At 46.2% G+C, this 25,981-nt stretch overlaps 1 protein-coding gene across 2 annotated transcripts; it reads right to left on the bottom strand.

Annotated features, from left to right (window-relative positions):
- Positions 1 to 779: 779 nt before the first annotated feature.
- Positions 780 to 24,523, bottom strand: MRPL48 (mitochondrial ribosomal protein L48). 2 transcript variants are annotated; one of them, XM_054974353.1, is made up of 8 exons: positions 24,446 to 24,523; positions 20,337 to 20,395; positions 19,274 to 19,317; positions 16,797 to 16,879; positions 11,097 to 11,272; positions 6,397 to 6,499; positions 4,783 to 4,872; positions 780 to 1,186 (listed from the first exon to the last, which is right to left on the bottom strand). In XM_054974353.1, exons 1-8 carry the CDS (start codon positions 24,464 to 24,466, stop codon positions 1,112 to 1,114), a joined length of 651 nt encoding a protein of 216 aa, XP_054830328.1. In that variant the 5' UTR covers positions 24,467 to 24,523; the 3' UTR covers positions 780 to 1,111. The 2 variants fall into 2 exon arrangements, with proteins under 2 accessions (XP_054830328.1, XP_054830329.1); XM_054974354.1 differs by having other exon boundaries at positions 11,097 to 11,269.
- Between the last annotated feature and the right edge of the window lie 1,458 nt (positions 24,524 to 25,981).

Genomic DNA, 25,981 nt, shown 5'->3' with positions numbered 1-25,981 from the left:
CAGCTGTGACTGGCATCTTCAGAGGTATAGCACCAAAAGACAAAGATCTCTCTGTGTCACAGTGTGGAAAAGATGTTGGCAGGTAATTTATATCTACCCCACCGTCCTGAGTAGATATAAATTACCTGCCAACATCTTTTCCACACTGTAACACAGAGAGATCTTTGTCTTTTGGTGCTATACCTCTGAAGATGCCAGTCACAGCTGTTGGCAAAACGTTAGGAACTACAATGCCAAGTCCACGGCTATACAGCCCGGAAAATCCACAACAACCATCTTACTTGATTACCCTGTATTTAGAAGCTACCCAGGGAGGTATTGTGCATGCCAAGTAGGGCATAAAGTATATGCTGCCATGACCCAGTGGTATCTTTCCATTTCTATGACAGTTTATGGGCTTTCTCCCTCTGGGGAGGGGGGTGAATCTCCCTAATACAGTTGCAACGTTTAGTGTGGCTTGGCCTGTTGGCCCTCCCCTTGGTGTGCAGAACTTTCCATGTGTGTGCCTTCCAGCAAAATTTTATTTTGAAAAGTTATATCCTGCCTTTTCATGTAAAATAGCCACGGTGGTTTCTGGATATACCACATAATTGCGATAAAAACCTTTAAAATCAAAACTTGCCATAAAGACTTCAGTTACTCCCTTAATCGGAGCGTCCAATTGCAAGAATGCCTCAGTCCCTGTCATCTCAGCGGGGCAGAGACCTGCCTTTTCCTTGTGTTGCTTTGCAAAGCAAAGCCATTTGCAGCAGAACAGAGAAGGAACGGGCAGACTGAGATATATGCAAACTTCATGCACTTTTAATAAGGGGAATCGTATTTTAATTCTTCAAAAATCATTTAGTTGAGAGATTTTGGAGAGACACAATCCCTGTGGAATCAGTGCAAAGGCATGAGGGTTAGCAACACCTGTGCAAGCAGCGTTCTCTCTCTTGGGCACAGTCTCACATTACGCTGCAGTACACCACTGAAGTTTAACTTTGTCATTGTGAAAATGGCGCAGGAAACTGCTCCGGCACATAGGTTCATTTTCACCGAGTCAGCGTGGAAGGAGCCTATGGAAGCCTGAACGAAACTTCAGAGTAGAGATTTGCAACAAGAAGCGACAGGCTCATTTCATCTGGGAAAGAAGTTCTTCGAGTTCCGGACGAGCCTTCAGTCGAACCTTGAAATCGTCCTCAGTATGCTAAAGGGAACAAAGAGAAAATGGGCTTATGGTAAGAACGGCAGCACTGCAAGGTATTATAAACAAGACAGTTGCATGTCCCTAGAAGCTGACCATATTCAAGAACTCTGTTCTCAGTAGGGCTGTGGCCAAATTGCCTCATGACAAGCAACAGCAAGGCTAAGAACTAGCAGTCGTGCAACAGTCTGGAGGGGAAAAGTATTCTACCCTGCCTTGTTCTGCCCCCATGCCTGTTACAGGGATTCCATTCACAGCCACAAAGGGTCAGAATAATAATACCCACTGTGTACTACAGAGAAAAAAAGTAACCATCCACCAAGAAGGCTGCCCACTGCAACTCTGCATGAGTCCCCATTACGGTTTGATTTCTTTTTGATCAGATGGGCGGGTAAATGATGCCACAGATGAGCTCTGAGTGTTAACCAACCAAATAGTTCAGGCAGAGCCACCAAGATCCAATTCCTTATCCTTTCGTTCTCTAAAAGTAAGCTGCTGGACTACAGGAATGCAGTGTGCTGCCTGATGGTGGACTGGTGAGGAAGACCTCCGGAGAAGTCCCAGAAGGCCAAGGGTCTCCCCGACCAGGGACACCTAACCCCAGGGCAGCCCCACACAAAGTGGGCAGGAGCCGCTATGAGCTGGCTGCTCCCATGATAGGGAAGGGCTGCTGCTAATAATAATATTTATATACGGCCCTTCAGGATGACTTAATACCCACTCAGAGCAGTTTACACAGTGTGTTGTTGTTATCCTCATGACCATCACCCTGTGAGGTGGGTGAAGCTGAGAGAGCTCCAGAAAGCTGTGATTGACCCCAGGTCAGTGAGCTGGCTTCAAGCGGAGGAGTGGGGAATCAAACCTGGCTCTCCAGATTACAGTCCTGCTGCTCTTATCCACTACACAGAACTGCTACTGCAAACTGCTACCGCAAACCAGAGCTCCCCACGTGGCACAAAGTGAGCGGGAACCACCACCATCACAGCCCCTGCCCCACACAATTCAGGCAAATGCAACCAGATGGAAGCCACAGTGAGCCTGTTCCTCTACTCCCCCCATCGGGGCGGGGGGAAGTCCTCTTCCTCCTTCGGTTAGGAGGAGGTATGGAGCATTTTTGCCTCCCAGCCTGCACGTGGTGCTGCCGATATTAATTCAGGAGAAAAAAATGCACCCTTTAGCTATTAGAAGCTTAGGAGACACTTTCAGGTAGGTAGCCATGTTGGTCTGCAGTAGAACAGCAGGTTTTCGGTCCAGCGGCACCTTAGAGACCCACGAGGTTTCCAGGAGACACTGAGACCGAAAGTACTTAAAACCAAAAGCAGAGATTCTTCAACACGTGTCGTGGCTTCAGGATACGAGACTCGCTTCTTTATACCAAATGCAGACACCGAATACGCCCAGGATTACGATCTCCTGAACCACACAGCAGGCCTGAGCCATCGAGGGGAGGCTGACGACGCCTCTCGGTGTGCTCGGGAACCTCCGCTGTTGAGCTGTTCCTTCCCCAAAGCTTTTAAGCCAGCCAGCCACCCTTCTCTCCGCTACAGTTCTGCTCCATGTGAATGCCTGGGATTTAGCAGCTAAAGGGATGCATGATGGTGCATAAATTGTCAGCTGCAACGTAGGGCTGGCCTGCAGGATTTCCTAGGCAAAATTCCAAAGAACATCATTTCTTTGGGGAGGGAGAGAGAGACAGAGATAGAGAGGAGTAAACTAAAGGGTCCAAAGGAAAACTCCTCCCCGGGGAGTTTTTCCTATACCAGCCCCACTGAAAAGATCGGGAATGGTGCAGAAGTACTTCTCTTTTATTTCAAAGATCCAGAGGAGTTCGCCGTTTGTGTAGCTGCAAAATAGCAAAGAGTCCAGTAGCACCTTTAAGTCTAACCAACTTGGTTGCAGCGTAAGCTTTCGAGAACCACAGCTCTCTTCATCAGATGCAGAGAGCTGTGGTTCTCAAAAGCTTATGCTACAATGAAGTTGGTTAGTCTGAAAGGTGCTACTGGACTCTTCTTTACTCTTTTTCATTTGAATAAATCTTACGCAGGAGAATTCCCAGGCAGAGGAGCTACACTTTTAATCTCATGAACTAGAACCCAAGGCAGCTGCCAGAGCTTTCCATCTCCTCTGGTTTCAGACATGCAGAACTGAGAATTCGATACTGCACCAATTCCTTATTTTTTCTTTTTTAATTGAAGAAAAGCTCTGTTAAAGTAAAGGGGAAACTCCAAGTCTATCCTCAGAGAGTAAAGTTATGCCAATCCCTAAGACTGCACACTTATTTTACGGGTCGCCATTATGGTCATTTATTCCGTCTGTTCTGAAATGTATTTGTTGTAGTGCAGAAAAACAAGGAGCTTTTGAACAATCAAGCCCTGGGCTGCTGTCACATGTCTTACATCGCACAAAACTCACGGAACGAGGGTGTCTTCATGGTGCAATTTCTGACGTCATTGCACCACAAAAACAGAATCGTGGTGCGATGACATCAGAAATCGTGCCAAGGAGACGCCCTCGTTCTGAGAGCTTTGCACCATGTAAAGACATGTGAAAACGGCCCAGGTTCAATTCCCTGTACAGCCAGGATGACCAAGAAGATTTGCGTGCCATTGTCTCTATATAGGAACATTTCTATCAACAGAAGTTTTATCAACAACAACACCCTAATTCCGACAGTGGCTGGCTAGACACAAGAAAGGCAACAGCCCTCCTCTGCCCTTTGCTTCTAGTATTTCAAATTCAGAGTCACTGACTCCAAAACCTGGAGGGTTCATTTAGCCATTCAGGCTAAGACACCAAGAAAAAAAGGTCCTAGCCCTTTTTCAAAGCCATCCAGTGACAAAATGCTGCACCTCTCAGTTTAACCTCGTTCGCACAGTTGGTAAGGATCCATCTTTATTATAATGGAAATCTCAGTAAAGAGGTGCAAATATGTAGATTGATTCTGGAGTACAGAACATGAGTTTGCGGTTTGAGAACATGGGTCCGATTCACAGTATCAAAACGTGTGTGTGTTATGTGCCGTCAAGCCGCCTCCAACCTATGTTGACCCTATGAATGAAAGACCTCCAAAATGTCCTATCATTAACAGACTTGCTCAGATCCTGCAAACTGGAGGACGTGGCTTCTTTTATTGAGTCAAGCCGTCTCGTTTATGTCTTCGCCACACGGGCAAAGGCACTATTAATTGTAGATGGTGCACAAACATTTATATAGATAAGAATCCTGCAACGACCACAGAAAATGCAGCAATTGGGAAGGCGTCGGTTTCCAGCAGAAAAAAACGGGACATTTAAATGCCAGTCACCACATTTGGTACTTTTGGAACCTGTTTGAGGGGTCAGGTGTGAATAAGCCCTCTAGCTGGGATATAAAAGAACAGGTAAATGCTAAGTTTGAAATGGATTCTCTTGCTTGGTGAGTACAGACCCGGTATATCCCGCGCCTGCTGAGGATCTGATCCTAAAGAAGCATCACACGCATATCCAAATCAGTGCGGGCAGATCTTTCCGCCTCTGTCAGGTCTTGCTCACACAACAGAACCGAAGGAAATGACCACCTGCAGTTCCTAAACGCGCACGTCTCCGTAAGAACTTGCCTACCTCTTTCACTAACAGATGGAGGCCTTCAGGCTGGTGACTTTGAAGGACTTCCAAGAGGACGGGAGCAAACGTTGCACTCAAACCACTGATCTGGGGATGGAGGGGGAAAAGTCAAGTGAAATGGTTGTCAGAAATGCCCCCCACCAAGGCAAACTAGACCCTTTACAGCAGAAGAGGGTCCCCAGCATAACAAAAAGCCAAGACTCGCACGCTGCACTCTCTCTGCTTGGATAGATACTTCCCTTGCTCCAAGGTGACTACTGTCGTTACAGTGGGGTTTGAGTGTGTGTACATGTATTGTTACGTTGCAACTTCAGCAAGGGGCTTTTAAGGCAAGTAAGTGTGGTTTGCCAGTGCCTGCCTCTGCAGTCGCCCATCCAAGTAATGACCCTGCCTAGCTTCCCAGATCTGATGAGACTGGGCTATACCGTGCCACTGTCCTCCCGTTGATTTTTTTACTGATTTAATATTTTTGTGCACTGTATCTACCCCCTGGATCATGCCCAATACACTATGCTTATCCCGATTTCTGCGATCCCGGTCCTAGTACATTGCTGATTGGGAACTCTTCCACTCTCCTGGACTTCCATAAACGATGCAAAACCGAATTTTTCAACTGGGCGTTTTGCTCAGATGGGAGGGCTGTACTTGACGAAAGTAGCCTCAAGAGATCCATCAGTAAAGGGATAAGAAGGGACCAAAGACTTTGCTACTATTTCTGTATACAATGAGGGATCGTGGAGTTCGTTACTCTTGCTGTAAATGGTATGATCCTATTGGATAGTTTCTATGTGGTTTCAGGTATCAGCCATGGAATTTGCCTATGCTCTGTTTCAACCCTGTTAAATCTTAAACCTTTCTTTTCATTCGTTCTTTCTCTTTAAATCTGGCACATTGCACGTATATAGCCATGACATGTATACTGAAATGTCGTGATATTGATTGTACTGACTCACCCATGCAATCCGCCTTGAGTCTCAGTGAGAAAGGCGGACTATAAATGATGTAAATAAATAAATAAATTTTAAAAATGGATATCCTTTCAGTTTGATCGTATTGATTTAGACTGTGTAATCCATTCTGACTGTTGGTGAGAAAAGCAATAACAACAACATTCGATTTACATACCGCCCTTCAGGACAAAACGCCCAGTCAGAGTGGTTTATAAAGTGTGTTATTATTATCCTCCTGACAATCCCCCTGTGAGATGGGTGGGGCTGGGAGAGCTCTGAGAGAGCTGTGACTGGCCCAGGGTCACCCAGCTGGCTTCTAACAGGGGGATCAAACCTGGCTCTCCAGATTAGAGTCCTGCCGCTCTCAACCACTACACCAAACTGGCTCTAAATGTAGTAAACAAACAAACATGCATCTCAAAGAAAAGTGACCATATTGAGCTTCATGGCTGTCTGGGAATTTGATCCGATATCGGTATATCAGTTACAGTATCAGATGGATGAGGACCTGGGTTCGGATTCCCCCACAGCCCTGGAGCTCACAGGCATGCCCTGGGCCAATCAATCTCCCAGCCTCTCTTCTGGGCCCTAACAAGGCCAGTGAAGGACTTCTTGACTCCATGATGCCACAGTCCTATTTCAGAAACAAGAAGTTTCCTACCTGAACAATGCGCTGGTGGATTGTAAGGACAGCATCCAGGTTCATCCTGGTCCCTTGCTCCTGCGTTAGCATCACCTCCATGGTTTTCGTGGGCATGGCGTAGCTGTGGAAACAGCAACAGAGTCAGCCATTAGCATTCCAGAAGGAGCGGGGGCGGTGGGGGGGACCTCTTCTGTCCTATTCACCAGAAAGAAATGAACTTTCAACCCCAGGGAATAAGACTCGAGAGGGTGCCTTCAAGACAAAATTAGCAATGCAAACAAGGCCTGCCAGCCCAGTTAAACGGAGCTAAGCAGCTCTGGATTAATTAAATAATGAAGTGAACTAACGTTCAAGCTAAAGGCCGACTTCTGCTCTAACGAGATGCAAGATCTGCAGGGAAAATGGAATTTGCAGAATCAGGACGATGCGCTCAACGTGCATCTCAAAGGCTCAGGGCAGGAAGAGGAAGGAATTAAAGGTGCAAATCAAAGATTTCTCTAAAAGGTATTACAGCGCATGTCCGGATGTCAATCTAATTGTTGGAGATGAGACTGTGGAATCCCCGCTGAGCTATGAAGTTCAGTGGATGGCCTTGGGTCAAAGGTGTGTTAATTTTTCTAACCCCCGCCCCGCCCCCAATTCCTATGCTAAGAAAAGCAGAGTTTTACTATGTGTAGTGATGTTGGAAATGTAGAGCTATTTTGTACAAGTTCTATTATTTCCGGGAGTCACAGGGAACGCAGAACAATAAGCTCTAGTGATGGTTGTTGTGGGTTTTCCGGGCTGTATTGCCATGGTCTTGGCATTGTAGTTCCTGACGTTTCGCCAGCAGCTGTGGCTGGCATCTTCAGAGGTGTAGCACCAAAAGACAGAGATCTCTCAGTGTCCAAAAGACACAGCACCAAAAGACACTGAGAGATCTCTGTCTTTTGATGCTACAGCTGCTGCCACAGCTGCTGTCGAAACGTCAGGAACTACAATGCCAAGACCACGGCAATACAGCCCGGAAAACCCACAACAACCATCGTTCTCCGGCCGTGAAAGCCTTCGACAATACAATAAGCTCTAGTATTCCCCACCAAGTCCCTCACTTTGGTTTAAGAGATTTTACCAGGGATTACTTGGATCTTTTCCAGTCTATTTTCACCACCCAAGAAGAAAGTTTCTAGTTCTTTAACTGAAAGTTCAAGTTCCCAGAAAATGAATTTTGTGCTCTCTTGAAAAGTGATGTTTGGCTCCCCTGCAACAGCTGGGTAACAACTGAGCATTTCTCGATCACTTGAAAAACAAATGCGTACACGTATTGTTCACCCTGCTCTTTGTCTCAGCCTGTTCCTGTCAATTTAAGAAACCACAGTTATTCATCGTCTCTGGTTTGGGGTGTGCAGGATCCACACAGAAGCAGGCAACAAGAAAGAATTTGGATTGCCCAGAATCTCACAGCTTATCATTGCAGAAGCAGGCCTGAAACTATACAGACTGTGTCTGTGTCTCCAGTAGGGATATGCGCTTCGAAATTCCGATTCGGGTTTTTAACCCAAATCGGGACTGATTCGGCAAGACTCGGGATTCCTGAATCAGCTCCAGCATTGCTGAGCCGATTCGGGAATCCTGAAGCAGAGCTTTCCGAAGCGATTCGTATCACTTTGGAAAACTTCAGCTAAAGCGGAAGCAGCCGCAGCACTTTTCTAATTGTTTGCATTTGCAAAAAGCAAGCGGCAAGAAAAGTGTTGCTTTCAAATGCCCCGCCACTTTTTTCACCAGATGGGAGGGGGAGGAGGGACCCCCCCCTCATCTGGTAAAAAAAACAAGCGGCAAGAAAAGTGTTGCTTTCAAATGTCCCGCCACTTTCAAATGCCCCGCAGATGGGAGGGGGAGGAGGGAACCCCCTTCTCCCCCTCCAACTGGTGAAAAAAGCAGCAGGGCGTTTGAAAGTAACACTCTTCTTGCTGTTTGCAAATGGCAAGAAAAGTGCTGCTTTGAGCTTTGGTGCGCTCCGTAGATTCCCGAATCTTTACAGAGCATACCAAAATGGTTTAAACATCGAAGCAAGCCGCTTCGGGTTATTCTGAATTGTTATCCCGCTTCGGGTAAACCTGAATGGGAAATCTGAATCTTTTTTGGGTGCACACCCCTGGTCTCCAGTGGTCAAAAACTGGAGCATATGTGCCTTGCACAGCCACCTGCCCATTCATTTTCATATCCAGGCACTCACTTACACTGAACAGCAGGACTTCAGTCCATTGGCCCCTCAGAGACCAAGCAGATTTTCAGGGTATGAGCTTTCAAGAGTCAGAGCACCCTTCTTCAGATAGCTCAACTCTCAAAATCTTATACCCTGGAAATCTTGTTGCCCTTTAAGGTATTAACGGATTCAAATCCTGCTCTTCTACTGCAGACCAACACAGCTACCTACCTAAAACCCCCACTGAAGACTCTTTATAGACTCGCAATCCACATTCTGATAAAATGCAGTTCACAAGGCCAGGAAAAGGGCTGGTAAATTAGATAAAATAAGTAGCTTGGGAAAAAAATCCAAGTGTTCTAAAGCTGCATAGGAGAAGAGAATGGAACGTTTCTCTTAGTGGAAAGGAGAACAGCCCCTTCCCAACCCGTCTTGTCCCGACTCCTTTCTACACTTTTATGAATCTCCTTCATCCCAACCCGTCTCTTTCAGACTACCCCATCCTATTTTTAGAAGGCTTCATATTAAGGCAGAACAAAGCCATTTTGCTTTTCCGCCTGATCTGACCTCAGTGGTGCTCCAGATATTTCTAAAGTGCCAAGATAAGGCGGGGAAAGGATCGCGTTGTGGCAGCTGATCGGAGACCTCAACTTCAACGGCAGGGCAGGGAGGGAGAATAATCTATCTACACAATAAACGAACCTCAGAATTGAAAAAAAAAAGAACGCGCATGCAAACTGAACATGCACATCCCTTTCTTTCCCAGGATGCTCAGAACAGCACTGGAGGTTAATTGCAAATAACTGTAAAGGGTGGGGGCTTAAAACAGGTTTGGTGATGCAAGGAAAACCCCCTCCTCACCCCAAACTTTCATAAACAAGAGGGAGGCCACAGTTGCTTGGTGGGTCGTGGGTCCAGACTAAAAACTCAGCCTTTTCTGTTGTACCATCGTTCAATCCAGAGACTAAGAGGCAAAAAAGCTTTGAGGAAAGGGGGCAAGACTGATTTCCCAACCCTGCTGGACCATTAAAACTCCGGAGAGGATGAAGAGACACAGCACAAGAGGCAAAAATGGAGCCGCTGTTAGAATCCAAGGAGATCTCGACCAAGCACTGGCATGTTGGCAGGTGCAAGGATTTTTCATTATAGGAGAACAGTAGGGCCAGAGGTAACTGGGGGGCAGGCTCACAGCATGATAAGCAGCTCAGGGTTATTCCAGTTTATGTTCACTGATTCTAATGCTCTTAGACTGGAGCTATTCTGCATTAGAGATGGGCACGAACCGGAAAAAAACTGGACCATGTGATTCGTGGTTCGTCAAATTTCACGAACCATGAACTTTCACAATCCTGCCCCTGGTTCGCGAACCAGTTCGCTTGGTTCCTGAAAACGTCACATCCAAGTCAGAAAATCATCACTTCCAGGTCAGCAGAAGGTCACTTCCGGGTCAGCAGAAGGTCTGCAGGAAGTCCATCCTGGTGCCTAGGAAACTGATTGATTGGCAACAGGCTGTCTGCAGTGACGAACCAAAAAACGAACCAAACGAACCAGCCTAAAGTTCGTGGCGGTTCATCAGAAATGGGATCTGATGAACTGCTGGTTCGCCAACCACGAACTGGCCTGGTTCGTACTTAATTTTGGTTCTTATTTCGGTCCGTGCCCATCTCTATTCTGCATAGGTGTGCACAGAAAGAATCATAGAGAGGAAAGGTACCCGGGTGCCCAGTACTTTGCTCTTACAATATGGGATTCTCTGCATCTACAGGACCCCACCCACCCACTCATGGATACCTCTCTGAAACGTCCAATGAAGGAGACTGGAAAATCTCCCCAAGAGTCTGCCCAGGAGATATGTCACATCTCCTCAGTCATGAAGATCAACCATAAAAGCCTTGCTTGGGAATTCTTCCTTCACAGTGGCTACATTCAATAAGGTGCAGAAGAATTCTGGCATTTGCTTTCTGGAGGTCCTCCTGCCTGTGAAGACATTAGACTGGCTTCTTCCATCTTTAGCATTAGATGAACAACAACAACAACAACAACATTCGATTTATATACCGCCCTTCAGGACAACTTAATGCCCACTCAGAGCGGTTTACAAAGTGTTATTATTACCCCACAACAATCACCCTGTGAGGTGGGTGGGGCTAAGAGAGCTCAAGAGAACTGTGACTCGCCCAAGGTCACCCAGCTGGCTTTGTGGAGGAGTGGGGAATCAAACCCGGCTCTCCAGATTAGAGTCCCGTGCTCTTAACCACTACACAAAACTAGCCTAAGTGCCCAACCTAGCCTTGTTTGCATTGCACTAGCTACATTTTCAGGAAATGAACGAGGGCGGGGCAGGGAGAGGCAAGGGAAATGCATCCAGGAAAATGCAAAAAGACTCCAACCCGCTGTAGTTGCTGGAGCAGTGCACTCCAGCAAACACACATCGCATGAGTCCGCAGCATGCAACCACCAGCGCTCAGAAACCAATGCCATAAGAGTTTGGCACACAATGTATCAGCATCCAACACAAAACACAGCCTTGTACCTTTCTTCCACTCTGACAGACAGCTGGTTGCAGAGCTTGTGGATGTACCGAGCATAGTGTTCCACAAGGGCCATGTCGTAGGCTGTCACCACAATGTTCAAGAAGCCGTACGTGTGCTCTGTCCCCGGGTCAATCTCCTTCATCTGCACTCTGTCCCGCTTCTTCTTGGTCACCTGCTGGGAGAAGTTCCATGCAACACGGGTGGGACCCTCGGCGGTTGACTGAGATCCTTGCCTGAGCTGGGACGTGTGCACGTGCGCTAATGGTACAGGCCACAGCATCGCGAGAAAGATAGCCAGTATGGTACACACAACCTTTTTGACCCAAAAAATGCACCATCTACCCGCGAAGATATTGTTGCACAGGCAAGCCATAAAGGAGGAGGGTTGTAGTTGGCCATGCTTGGGGCGAGCCATGTCAGGGATATGCCCTAGGCCTTGCTGGCAGCTGTGCAGGCCTGGGAAGTAACGGTGGGCATAAGCCAAGCTTATTACCTTTGCCTGCTCTGCTGGCTCCAGCAGTGGTGCCTGTCCTTGGGTTGTTCCCAAGCAGTGGGTTGTTCGGGGAGGGGGGAGGCTCAGTGGAAGAGCACCTGCCTGGCATTCAGAAGACCCCAGGTTTAATCCCCGGCATCTCCAATTAAAAGGACCAGGCAGTAGGTGATGTGGAAGACCTCTGCCTGAGACCCTGGAGAGTGCTGTCAGTCTGAGTAGACCGCACCGACCTTGATGGACCAATGGTCTGATCCAGTATAAGTTCATCATGAAGTATGAACTCATCTTTGAAGGAAAGGGTAGATGGTCTTTAAAGCTGGAATGCCTCTTCCCCACTGAAGCTGGAATGCCTCTTCCCCACTGAAGCTGAAATACCTCTTCCCTATGGAGCTGGAATGCGTCTTCCCCTCTGAAGCTGAAATGCCTCTTCCCCACTGAAGCTGGAATGCCTCTTCCCTATGGAGCTGGAATGCCTCTTCCCCACTGAAGCTGAAATGCCTCTTCCCCACTGAAGCTGGAATGCCTCTTCCCTATGGAGCTGGAATGCCTCTTCCCCACAGGAGCTGTATAATTTGTGGTTGCCAATGTTTTTATCAAAGGGATTTTCTTATACCTGCCAGAAGAGAGAGCTCAGCTCATGTGGTGTCAGGATAGGCCCTGCCATTCCCAAAGTGGCACCTGGCCTCTCGCCATGCCCTTCCGCCTAGCAATCCCAGGGACTGCATCACACGCAAGGAGGAATATGAGGCTATCCCCTTATGAAGAGCCAACCAAGGGCAGCTCCTTTTCTTGCCGCATCAGAAGGCAGCAAATTCCACAGGGCTCTGCCTATTGGCTGTGGCCACTGCTCCCATGCTCAACCAGCAGTGCTGGTGGCAAGATACCTTACGGTAAATCAAGCTCCTAGGGAGCTTCCCAGAGCTCCAGTGAGACTCCCTCTGCACAGAGAAGCACGCATGGCATGCAAGACAGCAACTTGTGTTTATTTACCCTAGGGCCTTGTTTAGGGAAACATCCTTGAAATGGACTGTACTAATCTCACAATCTCACACTGTATAATCCGCCTTGAGTCTCAGTGAGAAAGGCAGACTATAAATAACATTAACAACCACCACCACCACCACCACCACCACCTGGTGATTCCCACAGAACTGCAGTGTCTTCTCCCTGCGTCTTGTCTCCGTTTCCTCCCCTATCTACTGAAGCAGTCCCGTGAAACAAAACCAACAGGAGAATCCAAAACTGCCTCGGGTCCGGTGGCAAAGTTTAGAAAGCCCAGAGGGAATCACCTGGCTTGCCACCCGACAGCATTAAACACGAGGCGCTGCGTTTTCCAGCCGAGGAAGCAAAAGTGGCCTGTTGTGGGTTGCCCTTGCTCTTGCCACGTGCGAGGAGAGAAAAAGACCGCGGAGGCAGCTCGCTGCTGTCCTGCAAAGGTAACTTGTGGGATTCTGTTGCAAAGTTTTGAAATCACTTGATCACAGACACTTTATCAGCCTCCCTGGGAATGGACCACAGAGGAATCACGGCTCAAGGCTAGAGAACAGTAGTTGCACGAGTCCGAGTAGTTGCACGAGTCCGAGCAGTTGCACGAGTCCGAGCAGTTGCACGAGTCCAAGTAGTTGCACGAGTCCGAGTAGAGTAGTTGCACAAGTCCGAGGCTCCATCTTTGGTATCTCCAGTTAAAAGGCAACATGAAAGCCTTCTACCCAACAGCCACTCTGTTGGGATTTTAGTAAGTGTCCTATATTCACTCCTGAAAGAGTTAAACTGTTGTTCTATTCGTTTAGTTAGATAGCTAGTTAGCATCAGACCACTCAGCTGTCGAGTAAAAGTTCCCGCCATAGAAAGGGGAGTCTTTAGTCTTAATGAAGGGATCTAGGGTTGTCTATTGGATGAACCAGTTTATTGCGGGCGAGGTGTGTGTGTGATTAACTTGCTACATATACTAAGGTTTAATTGCTCTTTGTCCACTTTAAGTCAGTCCACTCTCAGTCTCTCTTCTCCTCTAGTCTGATCATCAAGATGTAGAGTCTCTGTACATGAAATGCAGTTCACGAGGATGCTTAAGTGAAGGGAGAAGCAATGTTGGCTGGGAATTGTAGTGTAAAAAGACAGAGCCGTCACGGCAAGATCTCTCCTCAGAGGATGTATTTTCTCTTCGCCTCCCTAAATGCTCTGTCAATTTCCCCTCCCCTTAATTTTTTTAAATTAATTTTTTAATTTTTATTGACGTCATTTATAGTCCGCCTTTCTCACTGAGACTCAAGGTGGATTACACAGTACGAGGTTAATACAATCAGTGTCAAGAAAGTACATTTCAATGCAATCTCCCTCCAGGCCGTGAAGAAAGGTGCTGGAGCTCTCGGGAGTGTTTACATCCTCGCCAGGCGAATGGGTAGAGAGGTCTGGGGGTAACGAGGTTGTGCCGGGAAAGGAAGGGGAAACTTTTAAAAGGATCTATGTGTATCTAATTGGAATACCTCTGGCTTCGGGGAGGGCTGTTCTGCAGAATGCCTCTCCCTCGGCGCATGATGCCTCTTCCTCGGCCCTCTACATTTATCAACCCACTGCAGGCGTCCACCTTTCGCTTCCCAATGGCTTCAGTAAGCCCCTTTGTAAAAGGCTGGAAGAAAGGCGCTGTTCCCTTCTGCTTGTGAACCAGGGTAGGAGATTAAGGAGTGCTGGGCGGGGGGTAACCAATCCACCTCCTGGGATTTGGAGCAGGTGAGGTCCCCCTTCCCTGATTTTCAGAGCTAGCCCACATGCGGCTATGGCCTGAAAGGGAAGGGAAATTGACAGAGCCTTCATGGAGGCGAAGAGAAAATAAACATAACCCTCTGAGAAGGATCTTGCCGTGCAGTGCCGTAATGGCTTGAGATAGGCGAAAATGACAGAGTCTTCCACTCTTTATACTGCAGTTCCTGGCTAACTGCATCTCGCTTCAATTGAGCATCCTCATTTACTGCGTCTCATGTACAGAGACTCTCAATGTAGTTAGTTAGCTGTTCTTCATTTTCTCACCAAATGTACCCTTTTCCCTGCTACGTAGTAAAAGTATTTTTCTGGAGATAAAGCCACAGAAGCCTGTCTACTTATTTCTACTGCGCTAATATTAAACTCTGCAACTTTAAACCCCCAACACACTCAGAGCAGGCAACCCTGAATGCGACAGCCCAAAGGTTTGGCTCGGTCTAAGGCGGCCTCGTGTGTTCATACGACCCTCTTTCCGGGCCTGATGGCCCGCTTTGTTCCTGAAATGAAGAACTATGCTCCCTCAGTGACCGGATCACTACCTGGTGGGATTGCTGGATCCAGATTGTTACTTGGCTCACCCAGCCTTACCACCCAGACCTTAACAGGAGCCACACTTCAGGGGACTTCTGATATTAGAGGGAAAAATAAAACGCCTTACCACAATTAAAAGTCCCTTCTGCCTAGAGGTCTTTGACAAGCTAGGACAAATTGCTTCTATTTTAACTTCTGCCTTCAAGGCACCCTGCCCAGATGAATTGTTGCCTCATTATCTTCCCAAATTACAAGCGGCCCCCGTTTTTCAAGATCCTGCTCCACTGCCAAGTTTCAGAGCGGCTCCTTTCAGGCCTCAGCTTAGCAGCCTGGGGCTCAGCTAGAGCAGCATTAACTATTTGGACCAGCTGAAAGAACTGCAGGGCTGTCCATACAGCGAAACGGATAGGTGCCGGAATGAAGGGAAAAAACAGCATCCATCTACCAGGGGTGGAACTTGAACTCAAGCCTATCCATTCCTCAGTCAGCACCCCTAACCACGGGCCTAGACCATCCATACTGAGGAAGGCAGAAGAACATAAGAACATAAGCGAAGCCATGTTGGATCAGGCCAATGGCCCATCCAGTCCAACACTCTGTCATACAGTGGCCAAAAATCCAGGTGTCCTCAGGAGGTCTGCCAGTGGGGAAGGGACACTAGAAGCCCTCCCACTGATTGCCCCGCCCCCAAACACCAAGAATACAGAGCATCACTGCCCTAGACAGAGAGTTCCATCTATACCTTGTGGCTAATAGCCACTGGTGGACCTCTGCTCCATCTGTTTATCCAATCCCCTCTTGAAGCTGTCTATGCTTGAAGCTGCCACCACCTCCTGAGGCAGTGAATTCCATGTGTTAATCACCCTTTGGGTGAAGGAGTACTTCCTTTTATCCGTTCTAACCCGACTGCTCAGCCATTTCATTGAGTGCCCATGAGTTCTTGTATTGTGAGAACGGGAGAAAAATACTTCTCTCTCTACCTTCTCTATCCCATGCATAATCTTGTAGACCTCTATCATGTCACCCCTCAGTCGTCGTTTCTCCAAGCTAAAGAGCCCCAAGCACTTTAACCTTTCTAAGAAGAAGGGTGACCACCCCGCCCCACTCACACTTGCTGATCAACAAGGCAACCCTGCTGAGAGACCATTCCAAACAGGACATGAAACTTAGGTTCAGTTGAAGATATTGGATCTAGTGTTTAAAGCCCTTCACAGAGTGAGATCTGCATATCTATGGAACCGCCTCTCCCATTAAGACCCCTGCAGGGCCTTGCGCTCGGTGGATAACCAGCTTCTGGTGGTCCCCAGCCTGAGGGACATTTGGGTGGCTTCAACTACGGCCGGGGCCTTTTCTGTCCTGGCCCCAGCCTGGTGGAATGCTCTCCCAATGGAGATTTGGGCCCTGTGGGACCTTTTACAATTCCACTGGACCTTTGACTAGGAGCCAGCGTCTCGTCGCCTCTTCTGATCGCCATGCCCCCTCTGCAACCACTCTGGGCCTTTATCAGGGCACTCCCATGGTTCTATAGTAGTCTTGCAGTAGCTTGGTATTGTTTAGAGACGCCTGGATTTTAGGGGTTAAGCTGGTCTTCATGCTGTTAGGATGTTTTTGATCGTACGTTCTTGTTGCAAGCCGCCCTGAGACCGCTTGCGGGAAGGGCGGGGTAAAAGCTGAACAAAATGAAATAAAATTGGTTGGGTTCGCAGCAGGACCTTCTCCACGGCAGGAAATCAGACCTCTGGAACTCGTGGCCCAAGGTGGAGCACTGAAATAATTCCAACAGGCACTTTCCAACTCAGGGGCTCTCGGGCTTCGATCAGTTCTTAACAAGTTGTTTATGCTGTGCTGCTTTTCCATCCGTCTCTGGAAATATACCTCTAAGAAGCTGAAGAATTCAGTAAACATCAGAAATGCTTACCTCCAGTAAGAGATGTTGGTACCGTCCGATGCCATGGGTAGGCTGAGACCTGTAGTGCCGGAGGCAGCTCAGCAGTGGGCTACCTGTAGAAAACAGGAAGGAGCAACACATCTGCCTTATACAGAGTCAGACTGCTAGTTTATAAAGCTCGACAATGTCTCCTCTGACCCAAGATCCTCCAAATGGGACTCAACCTGGGACCTCTACTGCTGCAGCTCCTCCCTTAAAGGTTTCAAGACTTCTCCGCAGAAGAAGCAACAATGGGGGGTCTTTCCAGCCTCCAAATACAGATACAGCCAGTGCTGGGCTGCTTTAAGGAACTTGGTCCCCATTTTTTTTTAAAGTTACTGAGCATAATTCCTTGCTGCTTCTCTGGGATAAAGCTTCTTGCGGTGGCCCAAAGTTTTCACTGAAGCCTCTTGAAAGTTTGTTGTAGGTTATTAATTGAGAAGATCAGTAATGAAAGGCCCTGAAAGACAGCTTCTATCTCCCCCTTGAAATGCACGGTTGCAAAGGGAAGGTTGTGGTGCAAGCCATCTTCTCAGTTCAAGCTAGATAAGAGGCAGGCAGGCTTGGCAAATGGTCTGCTAGCTCACCATAGAGAACACACAGAATCCTCTGCAAGGTGCAGGGGCTCTTTGGCGTGGAGCTCCGTGTAAAACCGCTTGCTTTCCAATAACCCTTTAAACCCACTGCCGTGGGCAGGGGGTCATTGCCAATCAGAACACCCGCATTCAGTTTAACAAATGCTTGAAGCTGTGTACCCCGTCACTTGCACGTTTATCCAAAAGCAACTCCATTGGGTTCAAGCAAACACGCGTAGGAATCAGCAACTAATAGACCTTAGCGTCCATCCTGCCGTCCCTGAAAGACGAGTTGAAGTGAAGGATGATGGCAGATGGCGCTTTAAACCGGAGTATGTACCCCTATCAGGGGTCATTTCGTAGAAAAGGAGCTGGAGGAACTCATTAGCATAACTCATTAGCATATGCCATGCCTCTTGCCATCACCGGAAGTGTGTCATTAGTATAACTGATTTGCATATGCTGCACCCCCTGACATCACCTATTCTGGCTGTTTTGGACCCAATCCTGGCCATTCAGGGCCGAAATTGGGCCCAACATGGCAAAAAGGGGCTGAAAATGGCTGAAAAGGGGCCCAAAATGGTCAGGATCGGGCTGACCATCAGGCTGCTGATGAGCGAGAGAGTGATCCACCACCTGTTAGAGGCCCGATCCAGGCCGTTTCAGCCCCAATCCAGGCCAAAACGGGCCCAAAATGGCCGAGAGTCAGGTGGGCGGGGCCACCTGACGTGACCTCTTTGGGGAACTGCCGGAACTGCGTTCCTGTGCGTTCCCCCTCGAAATGAGCCCTGACCCCTATAACGGACTCTTATCTGCACCTTACCAAAGATCCTACTATCTCAAAAGAAAGATTTCTCTTTGACTCTTGGATAGCTTTCAGCAATTAGTAAGGCCTGTAAAACAGGACTGTTCTTTGAACAATTCTGCTCATCAGTACATTATTTATATAGGATCCTTTTTGCAATGCTTCTTCTCGTCAAAGTACACAGGCACCCTTCTAGAGTTTATTTCTTTCTTTTATTGAAATTACACTCTAGTCTTTTAACGAAGCAAGGTATCAAAATATATATGGTTATTAATATAAATCCTACAAAAACAGAACACAGGAAGGCAGTAAGTATTAGGTTTGCTAACATTTCCCAATTAAGCTTAAAACAATCAAAATTGCTATGAAATGTATTAAGATTCCCGTAGTATGCAATGCAAAGATAAGATTCTCACTTAGGGAATCTCACGAGATTTCTTCCAATTAGAACTCTAACATACTATCTGAATTTGCATGTTTTATAGGTTATCTTATGCAAATACAGAAGATCTTTTTCATGCGATAGCATAGATAAACTATGATTGGTTTGATGCTTCATTAGATATTCATAATTTCTATTGTATAACCTTCTAATTAGCCAAAAAATGACATTATATCCAATTTACAAAGCTAAACTATAAACCAGTGAGAAATGACAGAAAGAGTTAAGTTGGTAGATCGCTACTGGTCTACTTTCTGATAGACAGACATTAATCTAGATAGACTCCACTATTTTTAATTGACTGTCAAAGACGAAAGCACACCTGTTTTGATCACCTAACATTCTGAAGAAAAAAAAACAGTTCATGCAAAGTGAAGAAATGCATCTGGAATACTAGTGTATTGCTTTATACTGCTTAGTATTGTTTACTGCAATGTGCTTTAGTCTATATTACTGCGACACCCTTACTGCTGAGCTGTTTGTTCATACGGATGTTATCAGGGTAGGGCTCCTCCTATCCAGTTGCAGAGGGAGAAAAAATCCCTTTCCAGACAGCCAAACAGAATACTCTCAGGATGGGGTCACTAAACTCAACTCTCTTTCCACGGATAACACAGAGGTTTTTTGTTTTTTAAAATGTTCTTACCGAGGGAACAGAGAGGATTCTTTCTGGACGTTTCAAAGGCAAGACTAGAGAGAGAAAAAATGAAGTTCAGTATTAAAATCCGTTGATATGTCTGTCTACAGAATATTTCAACACTGTATGGAGGCCTTTCAATGATAACCGCGCCCCTGTAACAATGAGACCGTTTCTTGATCTCCCCACTCCCTCAATAATCCACATAGCGGGGATACAAGCGAGACACCCCTACCAAATGAGAGGCTCCACATAGAACAGAAAGCCTTTGTGCATTCATCTGCAGTTGTTTTACCATTTTTTATTAGCCCTTTCCCGTGTACGATATTGAAAGCAGCTTAAAATAAGATCAGGTTTTTAAGAAGTGCCATCTCATTGACAAGAGCTGATATATGGTCCGGTACACAGGAAATGCTTTAGGCTGATCCTGCACTCGGCAAGGGGTTGGACTAGATGGTCTGTATGGCCACTTCCAACTCTATGATTCTATGAAAAAGAAGAGCATTGTTGCTCTCTTGCCATGGTACAGTTTGGGGATGTGCATTAAAGCACCAAAGAAGAAGGGCTGGAAAGTCCATCATGCTGACAACGGGGCCACAATCTAAATGTGTCTGGATTAGAGGTGGGCAAAAACCGAAATACGAACCAAAGTTTGTCACGAACCGGGCTGTTTTTTGGTTCACGAATCAGCGGGTCGTCGGAGGGCATTTCTGACAAACTGCAATGAACCACAACAATTTTTAGGCCGGTTCGTTTTTCGGTTCGTCACTGCAGACAGCCTGGCACCGATCAATCAGTTTCCTAGGCAACAGGGGGTGGGTGGGCTTTCTGCAGACCTTCTGCTGCCCGGAAGTGATGTATTCACAAATCAAACAAACCGGTTCGTGAACCGGGCAATTTCATGCCAGTTCATGGTTCATGAAACACGAACCATGAACTGCAACAAAATGCCACTTTCCTGGTTCGAGCCCATCTCTAGACTGGATTCTTAATATTGCCCCCACTGCTGTGCTAACCAACATCTTTGGAACAAGGATACCAGGTCGACTCAGTTAAACTTCAGTCATTTTACCTGATAAGTCGTCCAGCAGCCATCTCTTTTAAAAAGGGTTCTGTTCGCAGGAGAAACGCCTAGTGTTGGAGGTGGGGAGAAAGAAAAAGTTTAAATCCCCCTTCAAAATGCAATAAAGATTACTTGGAGTTTTCAAGGCAATGGGCTATTCCTGGGCAATTCATTTTAGCCCACCTCTCCTACATCAAGTTTCCAGGCCACCAGCAAACATTTCAAATAGTTATTAGAAGCCCCAAAGCCCGGCTTTCTTGAGAGAAAGGCAGGAAGATGGATGACTGCAATTTCTCTCTTGCGCACTCCATCACTTGTACATGTGCATTCCGACAGCATAATATTCAGGGAGGGGAAAAAAATGTACGCTCGGCTGAATTCATTCTTGATGCTGCACACTTGTCTTCAGCTCAGAGGGACACGCAAATACACCCTCAAATCATCTTGAAAGGCCACCCCGTGGATTTCAGGCTCAAAAAGAGAAGCAAGCAGATTTGGAAAAGTAATGTAACACGGAGCGATTCAAAATGATCATGACAGTGAAACATCTGAAGTCTTATGCAGCTGGGGTCCGTTAGCTTAGAAAGAAAATGACAATGGACAGCAAACTGACCCAGCAGGGTCACCTAGTGAGATTGACGGACAGTTCGTGGCAATTAGCGTGTTGGATCCATGACCCCAAGGTGTTACAATGGCCACTGGCATGTAGCATTTTAAAGGGCTAGAGAAACTCAGCATGGAAGATAGATCTCTCCATGTCTACTCATCACAGAGGCTTCATTGTAAGCTACCAAGCTCCATCTTAGCCTGTCTGTGTGTCCAATGTCCTTCTGTCAAGTAGTAATAACAACAACAATAATAATAGAGCTCCAAGAAACTGTGACTGACCCAAGGTCACCCAGCTGGCTTTGAGGGGTGGGGGATCAAATTCAGTTCAGCAGAGTCCTGCTGCTCTAACCACTACACAAAACTGGTTCTCAGTACTGGAGGGGAGGGGTGGAGGGTCCCAGTACATCATACACGGGGAAGAAATCAATACATCAATCAATGAACTCAAGAAATCAATAATGAATGCAGCTGAGCAGCACCGTAACATGAGCACAATCAAAAGTATGGGAAAGTAGGAAATATTCTCCAAGATTTATACCAAATGGAAAATCCAACCTATGTCCACTTCAACTATTAGATGAACTTTTCAAAAGCACAAAGGACATATGAAACTGCTTTCTATGGAGCCATATCATTAACTATCTAATTTTGCTTTATCTGCTCTGACCAAAGCAGCCCTCCAGTTTCAGGACCTATAACCTGAGACAGCATTAACTAGAAATGCTAGGACTGAACCTGCATCAAAAGTATGTGTTTTACAGCAGAGCTGATATTTTAAACTCTCCAATAAGGTTTTTCAGGATATAAGCTTCCAAAAGTCAAGCTCTCTTCATCAGAGCTTGACTCCCGGAAGCTTACACACTGGAAAATCTCTGGTCCTTAAGATTCCACTGTAGACCAACGTGGCTACCCACCTGAAACTAAACTATCCAATAGCAGAAACTAATTACGAAAATGTAGAAAAGCACTTTGCCTCTCTCTCACACACACGCACGCACACACACAGAGCAGCGTACTAAATGAATTACAAAACAAAAAACTGTAATAATACAATATAAACAGCTCTGATAAAAAGTGAAAAGAAATTTATGAGCACTTTTTTAAAACATAAGAAGAGCAAAACTTAAAAGCTAAGGCTGCAAGATTGATAGAAGTCTAACAGAATGAAATATTTACTACGGTTAAAACAGGAGATAAAAATATTAAGAGATAACAGGATATATAAAATCTAATTTCAAAGGTTTGGGCGGGGGGGAATGCAGGAGAATAAAAAGATCATCAATAAGCCTGCATGAGCAGGTACTGAAAGGTCAAAGGCTTGGCACCATGCAAATAGCTGGTTGGAGGAGGGTGTTTCACATTTGGGATGCCACAAATATGAAAGGGTCCGGAGGAGTTAGCCGTGTTAATCTGTAGTTGCAAAATAGTAAAAAGTCCAGTAGCAGCTTTAAGACTAACCAACTTTACTGAGGCATAAGCTTTTGAGAGCCACAGCTCTCTTCATCAGATGAGAAGAGAGCTGTGGTTCTCGAAAGCTTATGCCTCAATAAAGTTGGTTAGTCTTAAAGGTGCTACTGGACTTTTTACTATTTTACAAATAAGAAAGGCCATGTTACTATCATTAAGTTTCCTTACCTCAGGTCACAAGAAATCCCAAAAAAGATTATAACTGACATGTGGGTATATATAAGAGTAAGCCTTTATTTAATATCTGGGTCTGATAACAAGCACTTTGCAGAGAGTTTCAGGTGGGTGGCCATCTTGGTCTGTAGTAGTAGAACAAGCATCTTATAGCACTTTGCAGCAACCCAGAAGCAAACCAGCAATTTAGGAATGTTAAAGGCATGTTCTCTAAAAGCAGAGCCCAGATAGCTGTCACGTTTTGCATCAACTGACACTTCAGAAACACTTTGAGAGCCCACCACACATTCAGTGCATCGCAGTTGTGTATTCAGGATGCAAAAAGAGCATGGATCCATCATGCAATCGCTGCATGACCCCATTTTGCCTTACAAGAAACAGCACACCAAATCAACACTGGTGAAATGTGCTATGTAGTAGAGCGGTGGTGATGTCAGTCTCTCTCCAAGGAGACTTTGTATTAACAGCTGGCTTTTACATTTTGAAAGTCAGAGGAGGGTGTTTGGGTTTTTTTGCAGCAGACTAACATAATTACTCCTCTAAATCTGCAGTCTGGGAACTTTTCCATATTGCTTTGACACTTTTCTTTCTCCTTCCCTGCTCCTGTTTTGTTTTGTTTTTTAATCCACCCTGATATTCTGATATACACCTCAATGGAATTCAAAAAATGTCTCATGATTTTGGGACAATTCAGTTAGTGATGGTGGTTGTGGATTTTCCAGGCTGTATAGCCGTGGTCTTGGCATTGTAGTTCTTGACGTTTCGCCAGCAGCTGTAACTGGCATCTTCAGAGGTGTAGCACCAAAAGACAGAGAAAAGACATCTTTCTCAATTGACACTGAGAGATCTCTGTCTCTTGGTGCTACACCTCTAAAGACGCCAGTCACAGCTGCTGGCGAAACGTCAGGAACTACAATGCCAAGACCACGGCTATACAGCCCGGAAAATCCACAACAACTATTGTTCTCCAGCTGTGAAAGCCTTCGACAATTCAGTTAGTCTTCATTAAAAACAAACAAACAGGTATTGCAAAGCTGCACTGCCTTTTCTTAATGGATCCCTCACAATTCCTTATACTCTGTGAACCTTATTTGAGAATGAATACACATACAAACACAGAGTTGCATTGTCAGTCAGACGCTTGGTCTATCAAGGCCAGTCTTTTCTTCTCAGCTTGGCAGCAGTTCTCCTGGGTCTCAGGCAGAATTCTGACAAAGAGAGCTGTGCTTCTCAAAAGCTTATGTCTCAATAAAGGAAATTCTGGAGATTTGAAAGGGTGGGGAGTCTGGAGAGGGGCCTCAGAATCGTATAATAGAGTCCACCCTCCAATGCAGCCATTTTCTCTAGGGGAACTGATCTCTGTCACCTCGAGAAAAGGTGGAATTCCGGGAGCTCTTCAGCCACCACCTGGAGGCTGGCAACTCTCCACGCAAGGCACACAGTGAATAATGAAAGGCAATTATGTAAAATTTCTGATTAGATCGGAATTTTACACAATTACATTTTAATCTGTGCTTCCTTCATTTTATAACCCTTGGCCGTATTTTTGTGTGCATAAAATAAGAAGGAAGGTGAGGTGTTTAAGTTTATTTTGCAATGGTCTTTATGGTACCACAACAAGCCTCCTCTTTATTACTATAGATTATCATTACTATAGGCTGTCATCATGCACAGGGAACCACAAAGGATTCTGGGAACAGCCACACACATCGCATATATAGGAGAAAATAATTGTGGGAAGCGTAAAGGACACCACAAGGACGGCCAAAGTATTGGTGGGGGGATGACGACACAGAGCTTGAGATTTCATACCACCTCCTCCTCCTTCCTTCGCCCCCTTCTTCCCTCCCTCCCCAAGAGGTACGTACTCTGCTCAAAGCGGCACTCATGCTCTCCCCCGCGAGTCCAAGCAACCCTCCTGGCGGTAACCACGGCGACACCTTCGGAGAAACACGAAAGTGAATGGGTCCGCCAGATTAATGCGTCCCCCTAAGCACTTCAGTGCTCTGACAGATGACTTCCCTCCCGCTCCGTAATCTCAGTCATGTAGAGTTCCGGTGCGATTTTGTTCCCCCCAGGCCTCAGGAATACTGAGGGATCACACAATTGTAAAGCTGACAATAAGGAAACTGAAATTGTTCAAGGTTTTCTATTATTTGGCTCAGTCATCAACCAAAAGGGAGAGTGTGATGAAGAAATCAGGAGAAGATTGAGACTTGGAAGAGCAGCAGTGAGGGAGCTAGAAAAGATCCTTAAAGATAAAGATGTCTCTCTGGGGACCAAGATCAAGATAATCCAAACTATAGTATTCTCCATTATTACGTATGGATGTAAAAGTTGGACAGTGAAGAAAGCTGATAGGAAGAAAACGGATTCACTTCAAATGTGGTGCTGGAGGAGAGTTTTGCAGATACCATGGACAGCCAAAGACAAATAAGCGGGCGCTAGATCAAATCAAGCCTGAATTCTCCCTAGAAGCTAAAATGACAAAACTGAGGCTATCGTACTTTGGTCACATCATGAGAAGACAAGATTCTCTGGAAAAATCAATAATGCTAGGAAAAGTGGAAGGTAGTAGGAAAAGAGGAAGACCTAAAATGAGATGGCTGGCCACGTCTTCCAGTTTGCAGGATCTGAGCAGGTCTGTTAATGATAGGATGTTTTGGAGGTATTTCATTCATAGGGTCACCATAGGTCGGAGGTGACTTGATGGCACATAAAACACACACACACACACACACACTTGCCTCGATAAGCCTTCCAATTGAGGGGGAGGGGGAGACAGCATCAGCCAGTCAGTGACTTTATCCTCCCATTAAGATAGTTTCAGGTGGGTAGTCATGTTTGGCTGCAGGAGAACAGCAGGATTTGAGTCCAGTGGCAACTTAGAGACCAACAAGATTTTTCAACAGTATAATCTTTCAGGAGTCACAGCTCCCTTCTTCAGATTTGAAGGGAGTTTTGACTCTCTAAAACATATACTTTTTTTCAAGGCCTTGTTGGTCTCGAAGGTGCAACTGGACTCAAATTCTGCTGTTAATCCTCCCAGCTGCTGCTGTGGTTGGTTAAGGATGGAGCGCTGAGAGTGGCAGGGGAAGAGACGGATTTATTATTTATATACTAATTATATTTTAACCCGCCCTCCTCACAAGCGGGCTCAGGATGAGGTACAACATTGATTAAAATACAACAAAAAAACCATAATCGCAGCATAAAAACAGTAATCAATAAAACCATTCCAAGACAGGGCAGTCTGGCACTCCTGCCCATCCACATACAAAAAGGGGAGGTAGTAGCGGACAGATACTGTACCCCTTTTCGGGGCAGCCAGCAGTGGACCCTCCATAACCCCTCATAGAGGGATTCTCTAGTTTCTAGTCATACTTTTATTTGCAGTAAAATCT

The sequence above is a fragment of the Eublepharis macularius genome, chromosome 3 (genome assembly GCF_028583425.1).
Source record: "Eublepharis macularius isolate TG4126 chromosome 3, MPM_Emac_v1.0, whole genome shotgun sequence".
In the NCBI taxonomy this organism is placed as follows: Eukaryota; Metazoa; Chordata; class Lepidosauria; order Squamata; family Eublepharidae; genus Eublepharis; species Eublepharis macularius.
This window is presented reverse-complemented; position numbering and strand designations above follow the sequence as displayed.

Excerpts from the sequence above, each read along its gene's own strand:
- MRPL48 (XM_054974353.1), bottom strand. The coding sequence starts at position 24,466 with ATGAGTGCCGCTTTGAGCAGA. Across the intron at positions 20,396-24,445 it reads TGAGTGCCGCTTTGAGCAGA|GCGTTTCTCCTGCGAACAGA; the intron begins GTACGTACCTCT and ends CTCCAACACTAG. Across the intron at positions 11,273-16,796 it reads ACCAACATCTCTTACTGGAG|CAGGTGACCAAGAAGAAGCG; the intron begins GTAAGCATTTCT and ends AACTTCTCCCAG.